The sequence below is a fragment of the Ranitomeya imitator genome, chromosome 5 (genome assembly GCF_032444005.1).
Source record: "Ranitomeya imitator isolate aRanImi1 chromosome 5, aRanImi1.pri, whole genome shotgun sequence".
Taxonomy (NCBI): domain Eukaryota; kingdom Metazoa; phylum Chordata; class Amphibia; order Anura; family Dendrobatidae; genus Ranitomeya; species Ranitomeya imitator.
Genome location: NC_091286.1, coordinates 436,154,832 through 436,175,488, shown reverse-complemented (window position 1 = coordinate 436,175,488; position 20,657 = coordinate 436,154,832). Strand labels below are relative to the sequence as shown.

Genomic DNA, 20,657 nt, shown 5'->3' with positions numbered 1-20,657 from the left:
AAATTGGTTCCAGGGTTACACGGGCAGCAGTGGTGTGGTCAGTGGAGGCCTAGTGGAAGGAGTGACCGCAGACAGGCATCGAAGGCCTAAAATAATAACACATGGCTGTAGGCAATTTTAAATTGGTTCCAGGGTTACACGGGCAGCAGTGGTGTGGTCAGTGGAGGCCTAGTGGAAGGAGTGACCGCAGACAGGCATCGACGGCCTAAAATAATCACACATGGCTGTAGGCAATTTTAAATTGGTTCCAGGGGTACACGGGCAGCAGTGGTCTGGTCAGTGGAAGTCTAGTGGAAGGAGTGACCGCAGACAGGCTTCGAAGGCCTAACATAACAAAAATGTCAAAACAATGGTATTGTCAGTGCCAGTCATTGAAGGATGTCAGCGCCTAGACTACACATTGGTGAAGCTGTGAGAGATAATTTTGCTAGTGGTAGAGCACTGTTTGAGCTGGGGGGGGGGGGAACTGGCTTGTGGCCGGCGGTACAGGCACAGGGCCCCTCATATTACAACGGTGAGTCTGACGTTGGGTGCGCACCACCACCGCCAGAGACACTTTATTGTACTATGAGGGACCCAGTGGCAGTGCCGTCGACCAAAAGCGGGCTCACCCACCTCTTCAGACAAACAGCACTCTCAAGGGTCCAAGCGCAAAGTGGCGATAGCACGACCCCGTGTGGGGAGTTTGGCCATTTCGTGAGGTGGAAACATGTCGTATGCTGGACAATCAGGTGAAGAAAATTACGAGATTGGAAAAGTCATTCAGAATAGTCCACAGGCAAGACCTTTTCATAGGAAAGCTAGGTGTCAGCCGGGCAGGGTGGGGCAAAAGATTTTGAAATCCAGTTGTGGTTCATTTTAATGAAGGTTAGATCATCTACATTTTGGGTAGACAGACGAGTCCTTTTTTCTGTTAGTATTGAACCTGCAGCACTGAATACTCTTTCTGATAGGACACTAGCTGCCGGGCAAGCAAGCTCCTGCAATGCATATTCTGCCAATTCTGGCCAGGTGTCTAATTTGGATGCCCAGTAATCAAATGGGAATGACGGTTGAGGGAGAACGTCGATAAGGGATGAAAAATAGTTTGTAACCATACTGGACAAATGTTGTCTCCTGTCACTTTGAATTGATGCTGCAGTACCTGTCCTGTCTGCGGTCCTAGAAAAATCACTCCACAACCTGGTCAGAAAACCCCTCTGGCCAACGCCACTTCTGATTTCTGCCCCTCTAACACCTCTGGTCTGCTGGCCCCTGGAGCTCGTGTGAGAACGATCACGGGCGCTGTGTGCAGGGAATGCCAGAAGCAAACGGTCAACAAGAGTTGATTGTTTTGTTGCTAATATTAGTTCCAAGTTCTCATGTGGCATAATATTTTGCAATTTGCCTTTATAGCGAGGATCAAGGAGGCAGGCCAACCAGTAATCGTCATCGTTCATCATTTTTGTAATGCGTGTGTCCCTTTTGAGGATACGCAAGGCATAATCCGCCATGTGGGCCAAAGTTCCCGTTGTCAAATCTGCGGTTGTGCTTGGTTGAGGGGCAGTTGCAGGCAAATCTACGTCACTTGTGTCCCTCAAAAAACCAGAACCCGGCCTTGCCACGCCACCAATTTCCCGTGCCCCCGGGAAAGCTTCCTCATTAAAAATATACTCATCCCCATCATCCTCCTCATCCTCCACCTCCTCTTCGCCCGGTACCTCGTCATGTACACTGCCCTGACCAGACAATCGCTGACTGTCATCAAGGCTTTCCTCTTCCTCTGGTGCAGACGCCTGATCCTTTATGTGCGTCAAACTTTGCATCAGCAGACGCATTAGGGGGATGCTCATGCTTATTATGGCGTTGTCTGCACTAACCAGCCGTGTGCATTCCTCAAAACACTGAAGGACTTGACACATGTCTTGAATCTTCGACCACTGCACACCTGACAACTCCATGTCTGCCATCCTACTGCCTGCCCGTGTATGTGTATCCTCCCACAAAAACATAACAGCCCGCCTCTGTTCGCACAGTCTCTGAAGCATGTGCAGTGTTGAGTTCCACCTTGTTGCAACGTCTATGATTAGGCGATGCTGGGGAAGGTTCAAAGAACGCTGATAGGTCTGCATACGGCTGGAGTGTACAGGCGAACGGCGGATATGTGCGCAAAGTCCACGCACTTTGAGGAGCAGGTCGGATAACCCCGGATAACTTTTCAGGAAGCACTGCACCACCAGGTTTAAGGTGTGAGCCAGGCAAGGAATGTGTTTCAGTTGGGAAAGGGAGATGGCAGCCATGAAATTCCTTCCGTTATCACTCACTACCTTGCCTGCCTCAAGATCTACAGTGCCCAGCCACGACTGCGTTTCTTGCTGCAAGAACTCGGACAGAACTTCCGCGGTGTGTCTATTGTCGCCCAAACACTTCATAGCCAATACAGCCTGCTGACGTATGCCAGTAGCTGCCCCATAATGGGAGACCTGGTGTGCAACAGTGGCAGGTGCGGATGGAGTGTTTGTGCGACTGCGGTCTGTGGACGAGCTCTTGCTTCTGCAGGAGGACGAGGAGGAGGAGGAGGAGGAGGGGGTGCGAACGGCTACAGACAACTGTTTACTAGACCGTGGGCTAGGCAGAACTGTCCCAAACTTGCTGTCCCCTGTGGACCCTGAATCCACCACATTTACCCAGTGTGCCGTGATGGACACGTAACGTCCCTGGCCATGCCTACTGGTCCATGCATCTGTTGTCAGGTGCACCTTTGTGCTCACAGATTGCCTGAGTGCATGGACGATGCGCTCTTTAACATGCTGGTGGAGGGCTGGGATGGCTTTTCTGGAAAAAAAGTGTCGACTGGGTAGCTCGTAGCGTGGTACAGCGTAGTCCATCAGGTCTTTGAAAGCTTCGCTTTCAACTAACCGGTAGGGCATCATCTCTAACGAGATTAGTCTAGCTATGTGGGCGTTCAAACCCTGTGTACGCGGATGCGAGGCTAAGTACTTCCTTTTTCTAACCATAGTCTCATGTAGGGTGAGCTGGACTGGAGAGATGGAGATCGTGGAACTAGCGGGGGTGCCGGTGGACATGGCAGACTGAGAGACGGTGGGAGATGGTATTGTTGCCGCCGGTGCCCTAGATGCAGTGTTTCCTACTACGAAACTGGTGATTCCCTGACCCTGACTGCTTTGGCCTGGCAAAGATACCTGCACAGATACAGCAGGTGGTGCGCTAAATGGTGGTCCTACACTGCCGGAAGGGATGTTGCGTTGATGACTAGCTTCATTGGCCGAGGGTGCAACAACCTTAAGGGACGTTTGGTAGTTAGTCCAAGCTTTCAAATGCATGGTGGTTAAATGTCTATGCATGCAACTAGTATTGAGACTTTTCAGATTCTGACCTCTGCTTAAGGAAGTAGAACATTTTTGACAGATGACTTTGCGCTGATCAATTGGATGTTGTTTAAAAAAATGCCAGACTGCACTCTTTCTAGCATCGGATACCTTTTCAGGCATTGCAGACTGAGCTTTAACCGGATGGCCACGCTGTCCTCCACCAGGTTTTGGCTTTGCCACGCGTTTTGGGCAAGATACGGGCCCGGCAGATGGAACCTGTGGCGATGTTGATGCCTGCTGCGGCCCCTCCTCCTCCTCTGCTTCAGAACTGCTGCCGCCTGCACCCTGTTCCCCCAATGGCTGCCAATCGGGGTCAAGAACTGGGTCATCTAATAACTCTTCTTGTACCTCCTGCGCAACTTCGTCTGTGTCACCGTGTCGTTCGGTGGTATAGCGTTCGTGATGGGGCAACATAGTCTCATCAGGGTCTGATTCTTGATCAGCACCCTGCGAGGGCAATGTTGTGGTCTGAGTCAAAGGACCAGCATAGTAGTCTGGCTGTGGCTGTGCGTCACTGCACTCCATGTCAGATTCAATTTGTAATGGGCATGGACTGTTAACTGCTTCACTTTCTAAGCCAGGGACGGTATGTGTAAAGAGCTCCATGGAGTAACCCGTTGTGTCGCCTGCTGCATTCTTCTCTGTTGTTGTTTTTGCTGAAGAGGACAAGGAAGTGACTTGTCCCTGACCGTGAACATCCACTAACGACGCGCTGCTTTTACTTTTACCAGTTTCACGAGAGGAGGCAAAAGAGCTAGAGGCTGAGTCAGCAAGATAAGCCAAAACTTGCTCTTGCTGCTCCGGCTTTAAAAGCGGTTTTCCTAATCCCAGAAAAGGGAGCGTTCGAGGCCTTGTGTAGCCGGACGACGAACCTGGCTCCACAGCTCCAGACTTAGGTGCAATATTTTTTTCCCCACGACCACCTGATGCTCCACCACTACCACTACCCTCATTACCAGCTGACAATGAACGCCCCCGGCCACGACCTCTTCCACTAGACTTCCTCATTGTTTTAAAAACGTAACCAAACTAACGTTATTTGTTGCAGTCACACAACTTACACGGTGAGCTATAACTTCAGTATGATTTAGCTACCCCTTTACAGGTTGGTGAGACCACCGCGAAAATCAGGCACAATGTTACACACTCTTTTTTTGGTGGCTGCAAATTAGAGAGATGCCCCACACGCAGGACTGTCACTGAAGCACAAATGTTAATATTAATGTCACACTATTATTTGTTTTTTATTTTTATTTTTTTCAGGAACACTTTAGAAACCCCCCCAAAAAAAAAAAAATTTGATTTTTGCAGGGAGAATTTAGAAAACAAATGTAACAAACTATATGCTTTCTATGGGCCACTGAGTGAGAGATGACGCACACAGGAATCAGGAGTGGCACACAAGCCCAGAGGCCAATATTTTTCTACCAATGATTGATGGAGTTATTTTCTCTGGTAGATTTTGGAACCCAAATCAAGGAAAAAAAATATAGGCTTTCTATGGACCACAATTGGAGAGAGAGAGAGAGAGAGAGAGAGAGAGAGAGAGAGAGAGAGAGAGATGGCACACCCAGGAGTCAAGACTGGCACACAAGCAGAAAGGCCAATATTAATCTCCCACTGTTTTTTTTTTTTTTTTTTTTTTTTTCAGGGAGACTTTAGAAAAAAAAATAATAAAAAAAATATGATTTTATCAGGAAGAATTTAGAAACCAAATAAAATAAAATGATTTTTTCAGGGAGAATTTATAAAACAAATAAAAACAAAAATAGGCGTTCTATGGCCCACTGACTGAGAGATGACGCACACAGGAATCAGGAGTGGCACACAAGCCCAGAGGCCAATATTTTTCTACCAATGATTGATGTAGTTATTTTCTCTGGTAGATTTTGGAACCCAAATCAAGGAAAAAAAATATAGGCTTTCTATGGACCACAATTGGAGAGAGAGAGAGAGAGAGAGAGAGAGAGAGAGAGAGAGAGATGGCACACCCAGGAGTCAAGACTGGCACACAAGCAGAAAGGCCAATATTAATCTCCCACTGTTTTTTTTGGTTGTTTTTTTTTTTTTTTTCAGGGAGACTTTAGAAAAAAAAATAATAAAAAAAATATGATTTTATCAGGAAGAATTTAGAAACCAAATAAAATAAAATGATTTTTTCAGGGAGAATTTAGAAAACAAATAAAACCAAAAATAGGCGTTCTATGGCCCACTGACTGAGAGATGACGCACCCAGGAGTCAAGACTGGCACACAAGCAGAAAGGCCAATATTAATCTCCCACTGTTTTTTTTTTTTTTTTTTCAGGGAGACTTTAGAAAAAAAAATAATAAAAAAAATATGATTTTATCAGGAAGAATTTAGAAACCAAATAAAATAAAATGATTTTTTCAGGGAGAATTTATAAAACAAATAAAAACAAAAATAGGCGTTCTATGGCCCACTGACTGAGAGATGACGCACACAGGAATCAGAAGTGGCACACAAGCCCAGAGGCCAATATTTTTCTACCAATGATTGATGTAGTTATTTTCTCTGGTAGATTTTGGAACCCAAATCAAGGAAAAAAAATATAGGCTTTCTATGGACCACAATTGGAGAGAGAGAGAGAGAGAGAGAGAGAGAGAGAGAGAGATGGCACACCCAGGAGTCAAGACTGGCACACAAGCAGAAAGGCCAATATTAATCTCCCACTGTTTTTTTTGGTTGTTTTTTTTTTTTTTTTTCAGGGAGACTTTAGAAAAAAAAATAATAAAAAAAATATGATTTTATCAGGAAGAATTTAGAAACCAAATAAAATAAAATGATTTTTTCAGGGAGAATTTAGAAAACAAATAAAACCAAAAATAGGCGTTCTATGGCCCACTGACTGAGAGATGACGCACCCAGGAGTCAAGACTGGCACACAAGCAGAAAGGCCAATATTAATCTCCCACTGTTTTTTTTTTTTTTTTTTTTTTTTTCAGGGAGACTTTAGAAAAAAAAATAATAAAAAAAATATGATTTTATCAGGAAGAATTTAGAAACCAAATAAAATAAAATGATTTTTTCAGGGAGAATTTAGAAAACAAATAAAACCAAAAATAGGCGTTCTATGGCCCACTGACTAAGAGAGAGAGAGAGAGATGGAACGCTTAGTACTGGCACACAAGCCCAAAGGGCAATATTAATCTCCCTTTTTTTTTCCAGGGAGAATTTCTAAAACCCCCCCCAAAAAAAAAATAGGCTTTCTATGGCCCACTATTTGTGAGAGAGATGGGACGCTCAGGACTGGCACAGATGGCACGCTCAGGACTGGCACAGAAGCCCAGAGGCCAATATTAATCTCCCTTTTTTTCTGGGAGAATTTATAAAACCAAAAAAATATTTAAATAGGCTTTCTATGGCCCACTATTTGTGAGAGAGATGGCACGCTCAGGACTGGCACAGATGGCACGCTCACAACTGGCACACAAGCCCAGAGGCCAATATTAATCTCCCTTTTTTCAGGGAAAATTTATAAAACCAAAAAAAAAATTAAATAGGCTTTCTATGGCCCACTATTTGTGAGAGAGATGGGACGCTCAGGACTGGCACAGATGGCACGCTCAGGACTGGCACAGAAGCCCAGAGGCCAATATTAATCTCCCTTTTTTTCTGGGAGAATTTATAAAACCAAAAAAAAAATTAAATAGGCTTTCTATGGCCCACTATTTGTGAGAGAGATGGGACGCTCAGGACTGGCACAGATGGCACGCTCAGGACTGGCACAGAAGCCCAGAGGCCAATATTAATCTCCCTTTTTTTCTGGGAGAATTTATAAAACCAAAAAAATATTTAAATAGGCTTTCTATGGCCCACTATTTGTGAGAGAGATGGCACGCTCAGGACTGGCACAGATGGCACGCTCACAACTGGCACACAAGCCCAGAGGCCAATATTAATCTCCCTTTTTTTCTGGGAGAATTTATAAAACCAAAAAAAAAATTAAATAGGCTTTCTATGGCCCACTATTTGTGAGAGAGATGGGACGCTCAGGACTGGCACAGATGGCACGCTCAGGACTGGCACAGAAGCCCAGAGGCCAATATTAATCTCCCTTTTTTTCTGGGAGAATTTATAAAACCAAAAAAAAAATTAAATAGGCTTTCTATGGCCCACTATTTGTGAGAGAGATGGGACGCTCAGGACTGGCACAGATGGCACGCTCAGGACTGGCACAGAAGCCCAGAGGCCAATATTAATCTCCCTTTTTTTCTGGGAGAATTTATAAAACCAAAAAAATATTTAAATAGGCTTTCTATGGCCCACTATTTGTGAGAGAGATGGCACGCTCAGGACTGGCACAGATGGCACGCTCACAACTGGCACACAAGCCCAGAGGCCAATATTAATCTCCCTTTTTTTCTGGGAGAATTTATAAAACCAAAAAAAAAATTAAATAGGCTTTCTATGGCCCACTATTTGTGAGAGAGATGGGACGCTCAGGACTGGCACAGATGGCACGCTCAGGACTGGCACAGAAGCCCAGAGGCCAATATTAATCTCCCTTTTTTTCTGGGAGAATTTATAAAACCAAAAAAATATTTAAATAGGCTTTCTATGGCCCACTATTTGTGAGAGAGATGGCACGCTCAGGACTGGCACAGATGGCACGCTCACAACTGGCACACAAGCCCAGAGGCCAATATTAATCTCCCTTTTTTCAGGGAAAATTTATAAAACCAAAAAAAAAATTAAATAGGCTTTCTATGGCCCACTATTTGTGAGAGAGATGGCACACTCAGGACTGGCACACAAGCCCAAAGGCCAATATTAATCTCCCACTGTATTTTTATCAGGGAGAATTTATACACCCCACAAAAAAAAATACAGAAAAATGAAAAGGCTTTCTATGGCCCACTATGTGAGAGAGATGGCACACACAGGGATGGCACTCTAGCAGAAATGCCAAATTGCCAATCTTAATCTCCCACCAAAAAAAAAAAAAAAAAAAAAACAGGGAATGTCCTACAATTACTATCTCCCTGCCTGCAGTAATCTCAGCCAGGTATGGCAGGCAGCTACTATCTCCCTGCCTGCAGTAATCTCAGCCAGGTATGGCAGGCAGCAATAAGGAGTGGACTGATGCACAAATGAAATAAAAAGTGTGGACAAACAAAAAAGATAGCTGTGCAGAAAGGAAGGAACAAGAGGATTTGTGCTTTGAAAAAAGCAGTTGGTTTGCACAGCGGCGTACACACAGCAATGCAGCTATCAGGGAGCCTTCTAGGGCAGCCCAATGAGCTACAGCGCTGAGGGGAAAAAAAAAAACTTCCACTGTCCCTGCACACCGAGGGTGGTGTTGGACAGTGCAAATCGCTGCAGCACAAGCGGTTTTGTGGTTAATGGACCCTGCCTAACGCTATCCCTGCTTCTGACAAAGCGGCAGCAACCTCTCCCTAAGCTCAGATCAGCAGCAGTAAGATGGCGGTCGGCGGGAACGCCTCTTTATAGCCCCTGTGACGTCGCAGACAGCAAGCCAATCACTGCAATGCCCTTCTCTAAGATGGTGGGGACCAGGACCTATGTCATCACGCTGCCCACACTCTGCGTTTACCTTCATTGGCTGAGAAATGGCGCTTTTCGCGTCATTGAAACGCGACTTTGGCGCGAAAGTCGCGTACCGCATGGCCGACCACGCACAGGGGTCGGATCGGGTTTCATGAAACCCCGACTTAGCCAAAAGTCGGCGACTTTTGAAAATGTTCGACCCGTTTCGCTCAACCCTATCCATGACCACTCTAAGCTGCAAGAGATAAAAAACGAGTAGATAGCAAGTGCCTGCTAATAATTGATCAGCCCAATAGAAAAAAAAAGTCCTGAATGACTCCTTTAATGCTGTACTTTATCAAACAAATTCATAATCAAAGATATTTTCATTTCAGTATTCTGGAAAAAGACCTCTCTTGCTCAGATATACACTCAAAATATAGTTTTGGTCTTATCAAAGAAGAACAGGAAGTCAGGTATAAACACCCCCATCCCCTATCCTTTCATCAATCTAATTTCTGGAATAATGTCATAGTGGTTTTCCAGTTTTTATAATTAAAGCAGATTAACTGTAAAATGAAAGTTTGATGCATTAATTGCTGTCACTTATGAATATCTCTGATTGCCCTCAGTGGATAAAAGCATTTATTGCTGATATCCAGCAGAGGAAAAAAACTTTGTTCTAGTAAACCATTCAGTTGTATGAGTAATAAGGTTTTTATCATTGACAACGAGAAGCGTTCTTTAAATCTGATTGGAAATTAAACAAATTATATTGTAAACCTACATAACTTTGCATTTTACAGTGATAAGGCTTTACTAGGATATAACTAAAATACATAACATTAAACATCTATATCATACGGCTATTGTACAGTTATTACTTGTATTATGTTTGGGCAGACAACGGATCTGTGGACTAAACACAATTACAGTGCAGGTCACTCCTGTGTGGAAACTACTGTCAAGAGAGGTAAGTTAATAATAAATCTGTATATAATATAACAGGCCAGCTACTTACTGCATATTACATTAAATCTATATCATTGTATGATATAACAGCAACACCATTTGCAATGTTTTACAAAAATAATTAAATTATATGTAAGAATTCAAGATCAATTGCTGTATATTTGCTTGCATATTCCAAAATATTGTGTTTCATGTTAAAATGAGTTACAGTATATAAATATAGTAGTTATCCTCCAACTTGATACTCTGATGCTATTTTAATACTGCAAAGTCAAAATATCTGAAAAAAAAGTGTACTGCTTTTTCATACTTAAAGAATTATTCTCAAGCTGATCAATGAGCAGCTCACAACTCTGCAGTCTCCTAATTTCCTAGTTTCTGGGAGAAGGAAGAATGTTCAGTGGCTTGAAAAAGTATTCACCCTCTTGGCTTTTTACTTATTTTTTTACATTACATCCGGGGTTTAAAAAATTTTTGAATCAGATTTTTGTGTGATCCATTAGCACTAGTGATGATCGAATAGCTTTGAGCAAGTGCTTATCTGAATAGCTACAGTAAAGACCAAAAGTTTGGACACACCTTCTCATTTAAAGATTTTTCTGTATTTTCATTACTATGAAAATTGTAAATTCACACTGAAGGCATCAAAGCTATGAATTAACACATGTGGAATTATATACTTAACAAAAAAGTGTGATGGGGTGCTACGCCAGATGACCTGACCTCCACAGTCACCCGACCTGAACCCAGTCGAGATGGTTTGGAGTGAGCTGGACCGCAGAGTGAAGACAAATGGGCCAACAAATGCTAAGCATCTCTGGGAACTCCTTCAAGATTGTTGGAAGACCATTTCCGGTGATTATCTCTTGAAGCGTAAGAGAATGCCAAGAGTGTCCAAAGCAGTCATCAAAGCAAAAGGTGGCTACTTTGAAGAACCTAGAATATAAGACATAATTTCAGTTGTTTCACACTTTTATGTTAAGTATATAATTCCACATGTGTTAGTTCATAGTTTTTATGCCTTCAGTGTGAATTTACAATTTTCATAGTCATGAAAATACAGAAAAATCTTTAAATGAGAAGGTGTGTCCAAACTTTTGGTCTGTACTGAATATGGCTTACCGAATAGCTGCATCGGTAACCTGGATACATAGAGCGCTACCGATAATCAGCTGTTCGGTGCCACAGCTGTTTGTGCAGTGGTTGATTCACAGTCACACCACACGCATGAAGAGCCTGTTTGTTGGGCTATCCATGCATATGTTGTGACTGTGAAACAGCCACGACACATGCAGCTGCAGTGCCGAACAGCTGATTATCGGGAGCACTTCAGGTATCTGTATTACTGATGCAGCTATTCGGGAAGCGCTATAGCTTTTCGGATAAGCCCTTATCCGAAGCTATTCGATCATCCATAGTTAGCACTAAATAGTTTAAGTTAGTGAAGTGAAGTGAAAAAAAGGTAATCAGAAATTAAATTCATGGGATCACATATTTAAAAATTGGCATGTGCATATTTTTTCACCCCTATTGCAATGACGTCTCTAAAAATTTTGGTGCCAGCAATTACCTTCATATGTCACATGCTCAGTGAAAGAAAGTTCATCTGTGTGCAATCTAAGCCTCACATGATATGTCAGTATTAGGGTTGAGCGATTTTTCTTTTCATAGGATCGGGTCGGGTTTCACGAAACCCGACTTTTTCAAAAGTCGGGTCGAGAGAAATCAGCTGATCCTATAGAAAAGTCGGGGTCGGGGTCGGCCGAAACACGAAACCCAATGCAGTGCATTGGGTTTCTAATGGTTCCCAGGGTCTGAAGGAGAGGAAACTCTCCTTCAGGCCCTGGGATCCATATTTAAGTGTAAAATAAGGAATCAAAATAAAAAATATTGCTATACTTACCCTCGGACGCGCCCTGGTTCTCACTGGCAGCCTTCCTTCCTAAGAATGAGCGCCTGAAGGACCATCGATGACATCGCGGCTTGTGATTGGTTGTGTGAGCGGTCACATGGGCGTCACGTGACCAATCACAAGCCGCGACGTCATCTAAGGTCCTTCAGGCGCTGATTCTTAGGAAGGAAGGCTGCGGGTTAGAACCAGAGAGCGTCCGAGGGTGAGTATATACCTATTAGGAATATACTCACCCTCGGACGCACCCTCGGACGCTTCCTTCCTAAGAATTAGCGCCTGAAGGACCTTGGATGACGTCGCGGCTTGTGATTGGTCGCGTGACGCCCATGTGACCGCTCACGTGACCAATCACAAGCCGCGACATCATCGAAGGCCCTTCAGGTGCTCATTCTTAGGAAGGAAGGCTGCCGGTGAGAACCAGGGCGCGTCCGAGGGTGAGTATATCAATATTTTTTATTTTTATTCTTTATTTTACACTTAAATATGAATTCCGATACTGATTCCTGATATCTTAAACATATCGGAACTCGGTATTGGAATTCCTATTCCAGATCAGAAGATCGCCGACCTCATGGCCGACCCCACACAGGGGTCGGGTCGGGATTCATGAAACCTGACTTTGCCAAAAGTCGGCGACTTCTGAATCTGGCCGACCCATTTCGCTCAACCCTAGTCAGTATGTATATACATGCATTTTCTGAAAGGCCACTGAGGCTTTAACGCCATTAAGCTAGGGGCACCACTAGCCAAACAACTCTGTGAAGACCAAGGAGATTTCCAAATAAGTCAGTGACAAAGTACTGTAGTTGAGAAGTACAAGTCACAGTTGAGTCCTAAAAAAAATCCCAATCTCTGATGATCCCCCGCAGCACCATCAAATAATTAATAATCAAATGGAAAGAACATGGTACTGTCATGATCCAATGCGGGTTTTTTCGCTATCGTCTCTCTGGACTGGTCGTGCTGGGGTTAATCCCCTCAGCCTCGTTTTGGAGCTGGCTGGGCTTTTTAAGTCCTTTGCACTCTGCTGGCCAGCATCAGAGATAGTTCATGCTTCCAGGCTTGAGCATATACTTTGGTGATCCTTCTGCCTCTGACTTCCCGTATTTGTATTAGACCCATTCCCTACCCCTGATTTAGTGTTAGTCTGGTGGTTTCCCTACAGTGTAAGACTCGACCTGATCTCTGAACCCCGCCTCTTGTTTTCCATCTCTGATACCACGTTTCTCGACTGACTTTGACTCTCTGGCTTACCTCGACTTCGTCTTACGTCTCACGTTTTGGATGCCGCGCTCCTGTTTGGCTCTGACTTCTGGCTGGTCTCTAACTACATGCTTTACTTCTGGTACTTCTGCTCCTGACTTGTTCGGACTCAGCTCGTCTGACCACGCTTTCGTTACCTGTTACACCTGTGCGGCTGCTCAGTGTTGCTGCACTGTGAATGTGCGGCCTCTCTTCCCTCGCCAGCACCCTCTGGTGGAGGTTGTGCTACACTCCATGGCAGCCACATCACAGGTACCAAAACAAATCTGAAAAAGAGGAAAAAATCCTCCAATGTTTAAGAAAAAGCAAGAACAGGCAGAGATGCTTACCTGTCTAACTAGGCCTCAAAACAAATGCACTAACAGGGTGCAGCAGACCCAAGTAGAATGGCAACTTCACAGGAGGAATAATATCAAATGAAACAGCCAGCCTTCAATCAGGGATTTGCTGTGTGGCACACCAGTGCAAAAAAAATATATAATCTGTATGTGGCAATGTTCACATAAGGAAACTGGAGAGCAGTGCTAACTATAATGCATCCTGTGTGAACAGAGGCCACAGTTTCCAGAACCATTTGGACCCAACACACCCCGAAAAAAAGTATATAAAGTGCACAAAAACATATCAATATATGTAAGGTACTTTCCAGTCCCTACTCAACCCAAGAGTGCAGGCCCCAACCACAGATCTCCGTGCTAACGATCTGGCCAATTACTTCAAAGAAAAAATTGACCACATTCGACAGGAAATCATCTCCCAATCTCTTCATACCATGCACTGTCCTCCCTCCCCCACTGCATCTAGTTCACTCTCTGACTTTGAACCAGTTACAGAAGAAGAAGTAATCAGGCTCCTTGCAACTTCTCACCCAACCACTTGTACCAGTGACCCCATTCCGTCACATCTCCTCCAGTCCCTTTCCCCGGCTGTCACCTCTCACCTAACAAAAATATTCAACCTTTCTCTCATTTCCGGTATTTTTCCCTCCTCATTTAAGCATGCCATTATACATCCATTACTTAAAAAACATCCCTCGACCAAAACTTTGCCGCTAACTATAGACCTGTCTCTAATCTTCCCTTCATCTCTAAACTCCTCGAACGCCTGGTCCACTCCCGTCTTACCCGCTATCTCTCAGATAACTCTCTTCTAGACCCTCTTCAATCTGGTTTCTGCTCTTTACACTCTACTGAAACTGCCCTCACTAAAGTCTCTAATGACCTACTAACAGCTAAATCTAATGGTCACTACTCCATGCTAATTCTCTTGGATCTCTCCGCAGCATTCGATACTGTGGATCATCAGCTCCTCCTCAATATGCTCCGCTCCATTAGCCTCAAGGACACCGTTCTCTCCTGGTTCTCCTCCTATCTCTCCGACCGCTCCTTCACTGTATCTTTTGCTGGTTCCTCCTCCTCTCACCTTCCCCTTACTGTTGGGGTTCCTCAAGGATCAGCCCTAGGCCCCCTAATCTTCTCTTTGTATACTGCCCCTATTGGACAAACAATTAGTAGATTTGGTTTCCAGTACCATCTCTATGCTGACGACACCCAATTATACACCTCTTCTCCTGTTATCACGCCGACCTTTTTAGAAAACACCAGTGATTGTCTTACTACTGTCTCTAACATCATGTCCTCCCTCTATCTGAAACTGAACCTGTCAAAAACTGAACTCCTCGTGTTTTCTCTCTCTTCTAACCTACCTTTGCCTGACATTGCCATCTCCGTGTGCGGTTCCACCATTACTCCAAAGCAATATGCCCGCTGCCTTGGGGTCATCCTTGATTCCGAGCTTTCATTCACCCCCCACATCTGATCACTGTCTCGCTCTTCTTAACTGCACCTCAAAAACATTTCTAGAATTCACCCTTTTCTTACTTTTGACTTTGCAAAAACTCTTACTGTTTCACTTATTCATTCTCGTCTGGACTATTGTAACTCTCTACTAATCGGCCTCCCTCTTACCAAACTCTCCCCGCTCCAATCTATCCTGAATGCTGCAGCCAGGATCATATTCCTCACCAACCGTTACACCGATGCCTCTACCTTGTGCCAGTCATTACACTGGCTACCCATCCACTCTAGAATCCAGTACAAAACTACTACCCTCATCCACAAAGCACTTCATGGCTCAGCACCACCCTACATCTCCTCTCTGGTCACAGTCTACCACCCTACCCGTGCCCTCCGCTCTGCTGATGACCTCAGGTTAGCATCCCCAATAATCAGAACCTCCCATTCCCATCTCCAAGACTTTACACATGCTGCGCCGATTCTTTGGAATGCACTACCCAGGTTAATACGACTAATCCCCAATCCACACAGTTTTAAGCGTGCCCTAAAAACTCATTTGTTCAGATTGGCCTACCGCCTCAACACATTAACCTAATGATCCCGGTGTGGCCTATCATAAAAAAAAAAAGTTCCTCGTATCATGTTCTCATACACTTTATGCAGTTATTAGCCCTCTGTGTCTGTACTGTTACAAACTTAGGCAGTTAACTGGTTCATGCAGCTTTACATGAACACCCGAGCCTTACACTATGGCTGGTCCGAATAACTAAAGCAATTGTTACCATCCACCTCTCGTGTCTCCCCTTTTCCTCATAGTTTGTAAGCTTGCGAGCAGGGCCCTCATTCCTCTTGGTATCTGTTTTGAACTGTGATTTCTGTTATGCTGTAATGTCTATTGTCTGTACAAGTCCCCTCTATAATTTTTAAAGTGCTGCGGAATATGTTGGCGCTATATAAATAAAATTATTATTATTATTCTTGATATTCTGGCCATAATACGTAAGCTGGCAACCTGCGTCAATGGTGCTAACATTTGCCAGTCCTACTCTAACATAAAAACCACAAAAAGAGGAGAAAATCCTCCAATATTCAAGAAAAAACAAAAACAGGCAGAGATGCTTACCTGTCTAACTAGGCCTCAAAACAAATGCACTAATAGGGTGCAGCCGACCCAGGTAAAATGGCAACTGCACAGGTGCAATAATACCAAATGAAATAGACATCCTTCAATCAGGGATTGGCCGCGTGGCCCATCAGTGCAAAAAAACGGCCTAGTTAGACAGGTAAGCACCACAACAAACCTACCAAGTGATGGCCATCCACCAAAACACTCAGCCCAGGCAAGGAAGCCATTATTCAGAAATTCAGTACAGAGACCAAAAATAACCCTTAATTAGCTGCTGAGTTCTCAAGAGGAGACTGTAGTATCTGTCTATACAGCCAAATAAGTTGTATACAGGTGGCCTTTATGAAAGAATGACCATAAAAAGCTTTCAATTACACAAAAAATAAGGCTCATTTTGAGTTTCCAAATGACATGTTGGAGGCTCTCTAAATTTATGGAGGAAGGTGCTGTGGTCAGATGAGACCAACACAGCTCATCACCTCAAGAACACCATCCCAACAGTAAAACATGGTGGTGGCAACATCATGCTGTGGGGATGTTTTTCAGCAGCAGGGACAGGGAAAATGGTCCAAGTTGAGGGGAAGATGGATGGAGTGAAATAAAGGGATATAAACCTTTTTTTGCTTGTCAGTTATTTGAGAAAGGGAAGGAGGTTTACCTTCCAACAAGGCAATGAGTCAAAGCCACACAGGTGATTTTAACCGGAAATGTATAAATGTTTTGATGTGAGCAGTCTTCTCCTTGGCATCTTGGGACATAGGGATTTGCCAATACCCTTTTGTGATGTCAAGGGCAGTAATGTACCAAGCTGGCCCTAGTCTCTTAATTAGCTCATCGACCCCGGGCATTGGGTAAGCATCGCATTTAGAGACTTCATTCAGCTTCCAATAGTCATTGCAAAACCAATCTGGTTTCAGCACCAAGACTATTGGACTGGACCAGCCACTCTTTGACTCCTCAATGACTCCCAGGCTCAGCATCCGCTTTACCTCTTTCAAGATTACCTCTTGACGAGCTTCTGGAATTCGATATGGCTTCACATTGACCCAAACGTGAGGCTCCATCAGGACCTCATGCTCATGCTCTATAACCTTTGTGCACCATGGAAGTTCTGAGAACATGCAGCAACTCCCAGAACTGTTTCTTCCGCAAGTGGGATAAATTGTCTCGCACCTTGACATCCTCTGCATTGACATTGGATTTGGCCTGCAGGCAAGTGGCTTCCTCAGGCTCTCTATCCTGCCCCAGTTTGATTAGGTTAATGTGGTTCACCTGGTAGGCCTTCTGCCTCCCCGGTTGGTGGATTTTGTAGTTTACATCCCCAGCTTTCTCCACTACCTCATAGGGACCTTGCCGCTTGGCCAGGAATTTGGTCTTCACCGTGGGTACCAGCACCAGTACTCGATCGCCAGGATTGAAGTGTCTCACCCATGCCGACCTATTGTAGATTCTCAACTGTGCCTCTTGTGCTTTGAGGAGGTGTTCTCTCATGAGGGGCATCACCTTGGCAATCCTCTCCTGCATCTGCACCACATGATTAATCACACTCCGGTAGGGTGTAGACTCCACCTCCCACATCTCTTTTTCTACATCGAGGACTTCATGGGGGTGTCGGTCATTCAACATTTCAAAAAGGGAGAACCCAGTAGAAGTTTGCCATACTTTTTTGATGGAGAATAGAAGGTATGAAAGTAGACAGTCCCATTCCCGGTCATCTTTCTCTATGACCTTCTTAATCATGGCTTTCAAGATTTTATTGAACCTTTCTACCAAGCCATCCATCTGTGGATGGTAGACTGAGGTCCGGAGTTGTTTGATTTGCAGGGTTTTGTACAACACCTTCATCACCTTTCACATAAATGGGTTGCCTTGGTCCATCAGGATCTCTTTAGGCAACCCCATGTCTGGAGACATGGACCAACTCTTGGGTGATACAATTGGCAGAGGACTTATGTAGTGGAATGGCCTCCGGGTATTGTGTAGTATAGTCCAATATCACCAGGATATACTGACCAGGGGTCCCACTAGATCAATGGTGATGTGATGAAATGGTACCTCAATAATGGGCAAGGGCACCAAGGGGCTACGAAAATGGGCCACTGGGGATGTCAACTAGCAGGTGGGACAGTACCTACAGAAATTCACAATATCATGGTGACAACTGGCCAATGAACCTCTGGAGGATTCGTTCCTTGGTTTTCTCTACACACAGGTGACCACCTAACAAATGTGTATGGGCCATGTCTAACACTTTACGTCTGTATGGCCCTGGCACTAGTAACTGCTCAATTTCCTCCCCTCTCAGCTTGGTGAAGCAATATATCACCTCCCCATTCATGACAAAATGTGGGCATCAAGTGTCAGCCCCTGACTCTTGAGCAACACCATTAGGTACCGTTACATTATCAAATGCCCCTTTTAGAGTTAAGTCCCTGAGTTGGGCGGTCCCAAAGTTTTCCCACGAAACACCTCCACCTCAGAGACGTTGGCCTCAGTGGATGCTGCCTCATCCTCATTGCCAACAAGCACACAAAACGGAAACCTGTCATCTGCAGCCTGCGAGAAGGTTTCTTTAGGAGCAACCTGGCTGTTGTTCGGAAAACCAGACGTCCTCCTTTTTCCTAAGTCGCAAAATAACACAAAGTCCCACCCTATTATAATAGGGTGCAAAAGGTTCTTGACCACACCAACCTCATGGGACTTGGTGCCACAGTTTGTGTTTGACCACCTTTGCCACAGGGTAGTACTTTGCGTCAACATGGATACAGCGCAAGCACACTCTCTTTCCAGGAATCAGCCGATGTGGAATTGTGGCCCACACTAGGTTAACCAAACATTACCAGCAAACCAGTCACTAGTACCCTGTTTACTATCACGGGGCATGCCTGCGGCCCCTCTCCATTTGGGGAGCAGCACTGCAGGCCGGATAGGCAAAATACAAGCAGCCCGGTCCTGTGCTGCAGTCCATTGGCTCAGTGCTCATGAAATGATGGGCGGCTATAAAACCAGGGGTATGACAATTCCAACAAATTACATTATGGGAAGGGACATTGGTCTCTAACTCCGGTGTTCTAGTACACCCCCAAGTGTGGTTCTAGCTCCCCTCTTTTGCATGGCAACCCCACTTTGGAAACCCCAGTATGGGATGCTACAACGTCTTGCTTCTCCAAGGACCTGTCGACCACCTGGTATCTCTCTACCAAGCTCACTAGGTCATTGGCATTATGGGAATCTCCCTTGGAAACCCAGGATTGCACCGGCCTTGGCAAGGAGTGTACTAATCTGTCCATGACAACCTTCTCTACCATGTGTGCTGGGGAGGAGGATTCAGGTTGCAACAATTTTTGGACCAGGTGTAAGAAATCAAACATTTGGGACCAGGGATGTTTGTAACTGCAATATAACCACTCATGCACCCGTTGCCCCTGACAGTCAGAGTTGTTCCTAAGCATTCCAATATCTCAGCCTTTAATTTGACATATTCTTTTATGGCCTGCAATGCCAAGTCATTAATACACCTTCTACGGTTCAGCAGTCAAATATGGAACTAGAACATCGGCCAACTGCTCCAGAGGCAAATTCTCCTGCTCCCCCACCCTCTCAAACACCTCCAGGAATGCCTCAGTGTCATCCTCCAGAGTCATGTTTTGCAACGCTCCTTACCATCTTCTTTACGTAAGAATCATCATCCAGAATTTAGTTGAGTCGCTTGTCCTGCCCTGGATGGCGGTTGCCAGAAGCTGCATCTGCTGACATTGCTCCTGCTGGCTCTGCAGGATCTGCGGCCACTGCTCCTGCTGGCTCTGCTGGATCTGTTGCCACTGCTCCTTCTGGCTCTGCTGTAACAACAGCCTGTTGGTCTCCTGCTGTTGCTGCTGCTGTGCTTGGACTAGGTGTTTCAACAGGTCCTCCATGCCACACTGCTTCTAGGGATTTGTGCCCGTGCTTCTAGCACCAATTGTAGGGACCTGTACTCACTCGGCTGTGGTTGAGGTAGGCACAGGAAGCGGTATTACTGAAATGTCCAAAAAAGTTTATCAAACTGCATAAACTGTTCTGGATAGGAAAATAAACGAACAATCTTTTCTGGCACAGCATGAAAACAAACAGTCCATATAGCACTGTGGTTCTGCCTGCTCAGGTCAGTGTCTTCAGCAACAAACACATGGAAGTCTCCACACCTCCAGGCACAGCCACTGAATGTCATCTGACCTCCGTTTTATTAGCCAAACCATGCCCCTGGGGTTGAGATATGTGAGCGGTAATTCACACCCATCTCTTATGACGCTCACAAAACCCGGCCCTGGAGCATCCCAAATAACTCTCTTGGCACTATACATGCTGGAGCATATTTCCGAGCTCACATGACCGCAGCTAATAGCCACAATGACATATATCTCCCCCAAGGACTTGTCCAGCCATCTTACAGTATGTATATATATATATATATATATATATATATATATACATACACACACTACCGTTCAAAAGTGTAGGGTCACTTAGAAATTTCCTTTTTTTTTTTTCAATGAAGCTAACATTAAATTATTCCGAAATACACTCTATACATTGTTAATGTGTTAAATGACTATTCTAGCTGCAAGCGTCTGGTTTGTAATGCAATATCTTCATAGGAGTATAGAGGCCCATTTCCAACAACCATCACTCCAGTGTTGTTATGGTACTTTGTGTTTGCTAACTGTGTAC

General features: G+C 44.7%; 1 protein-coding gene across 1 annotated transcript in view; it reads left to right on the top strand.

The window, feature by feature from the left end:
* The window catches only part of LOC138638116 (probable cation-transporting ATPase 13A4), a 542,444-nt gene that overhangs the window by 188,976 nt on the left and 332,811 nt on the right, over positions 1 to 20,657 (top strand). The window contains exons 5-6 of the mRNA XM_069727138.1: positions 9,277 to 9,357; positions 9,785 to 9,854. Coding sequence (XP_069583239.1) covers positions 9,277 to 9,357; positions 9,785 to 9,854 — 151 coding nt within the window. The remainder of the gene's footprint in view (positions 1 to 9,276; positions 9,358 to 9,784; positions 9,855 to 20,657) is intronic.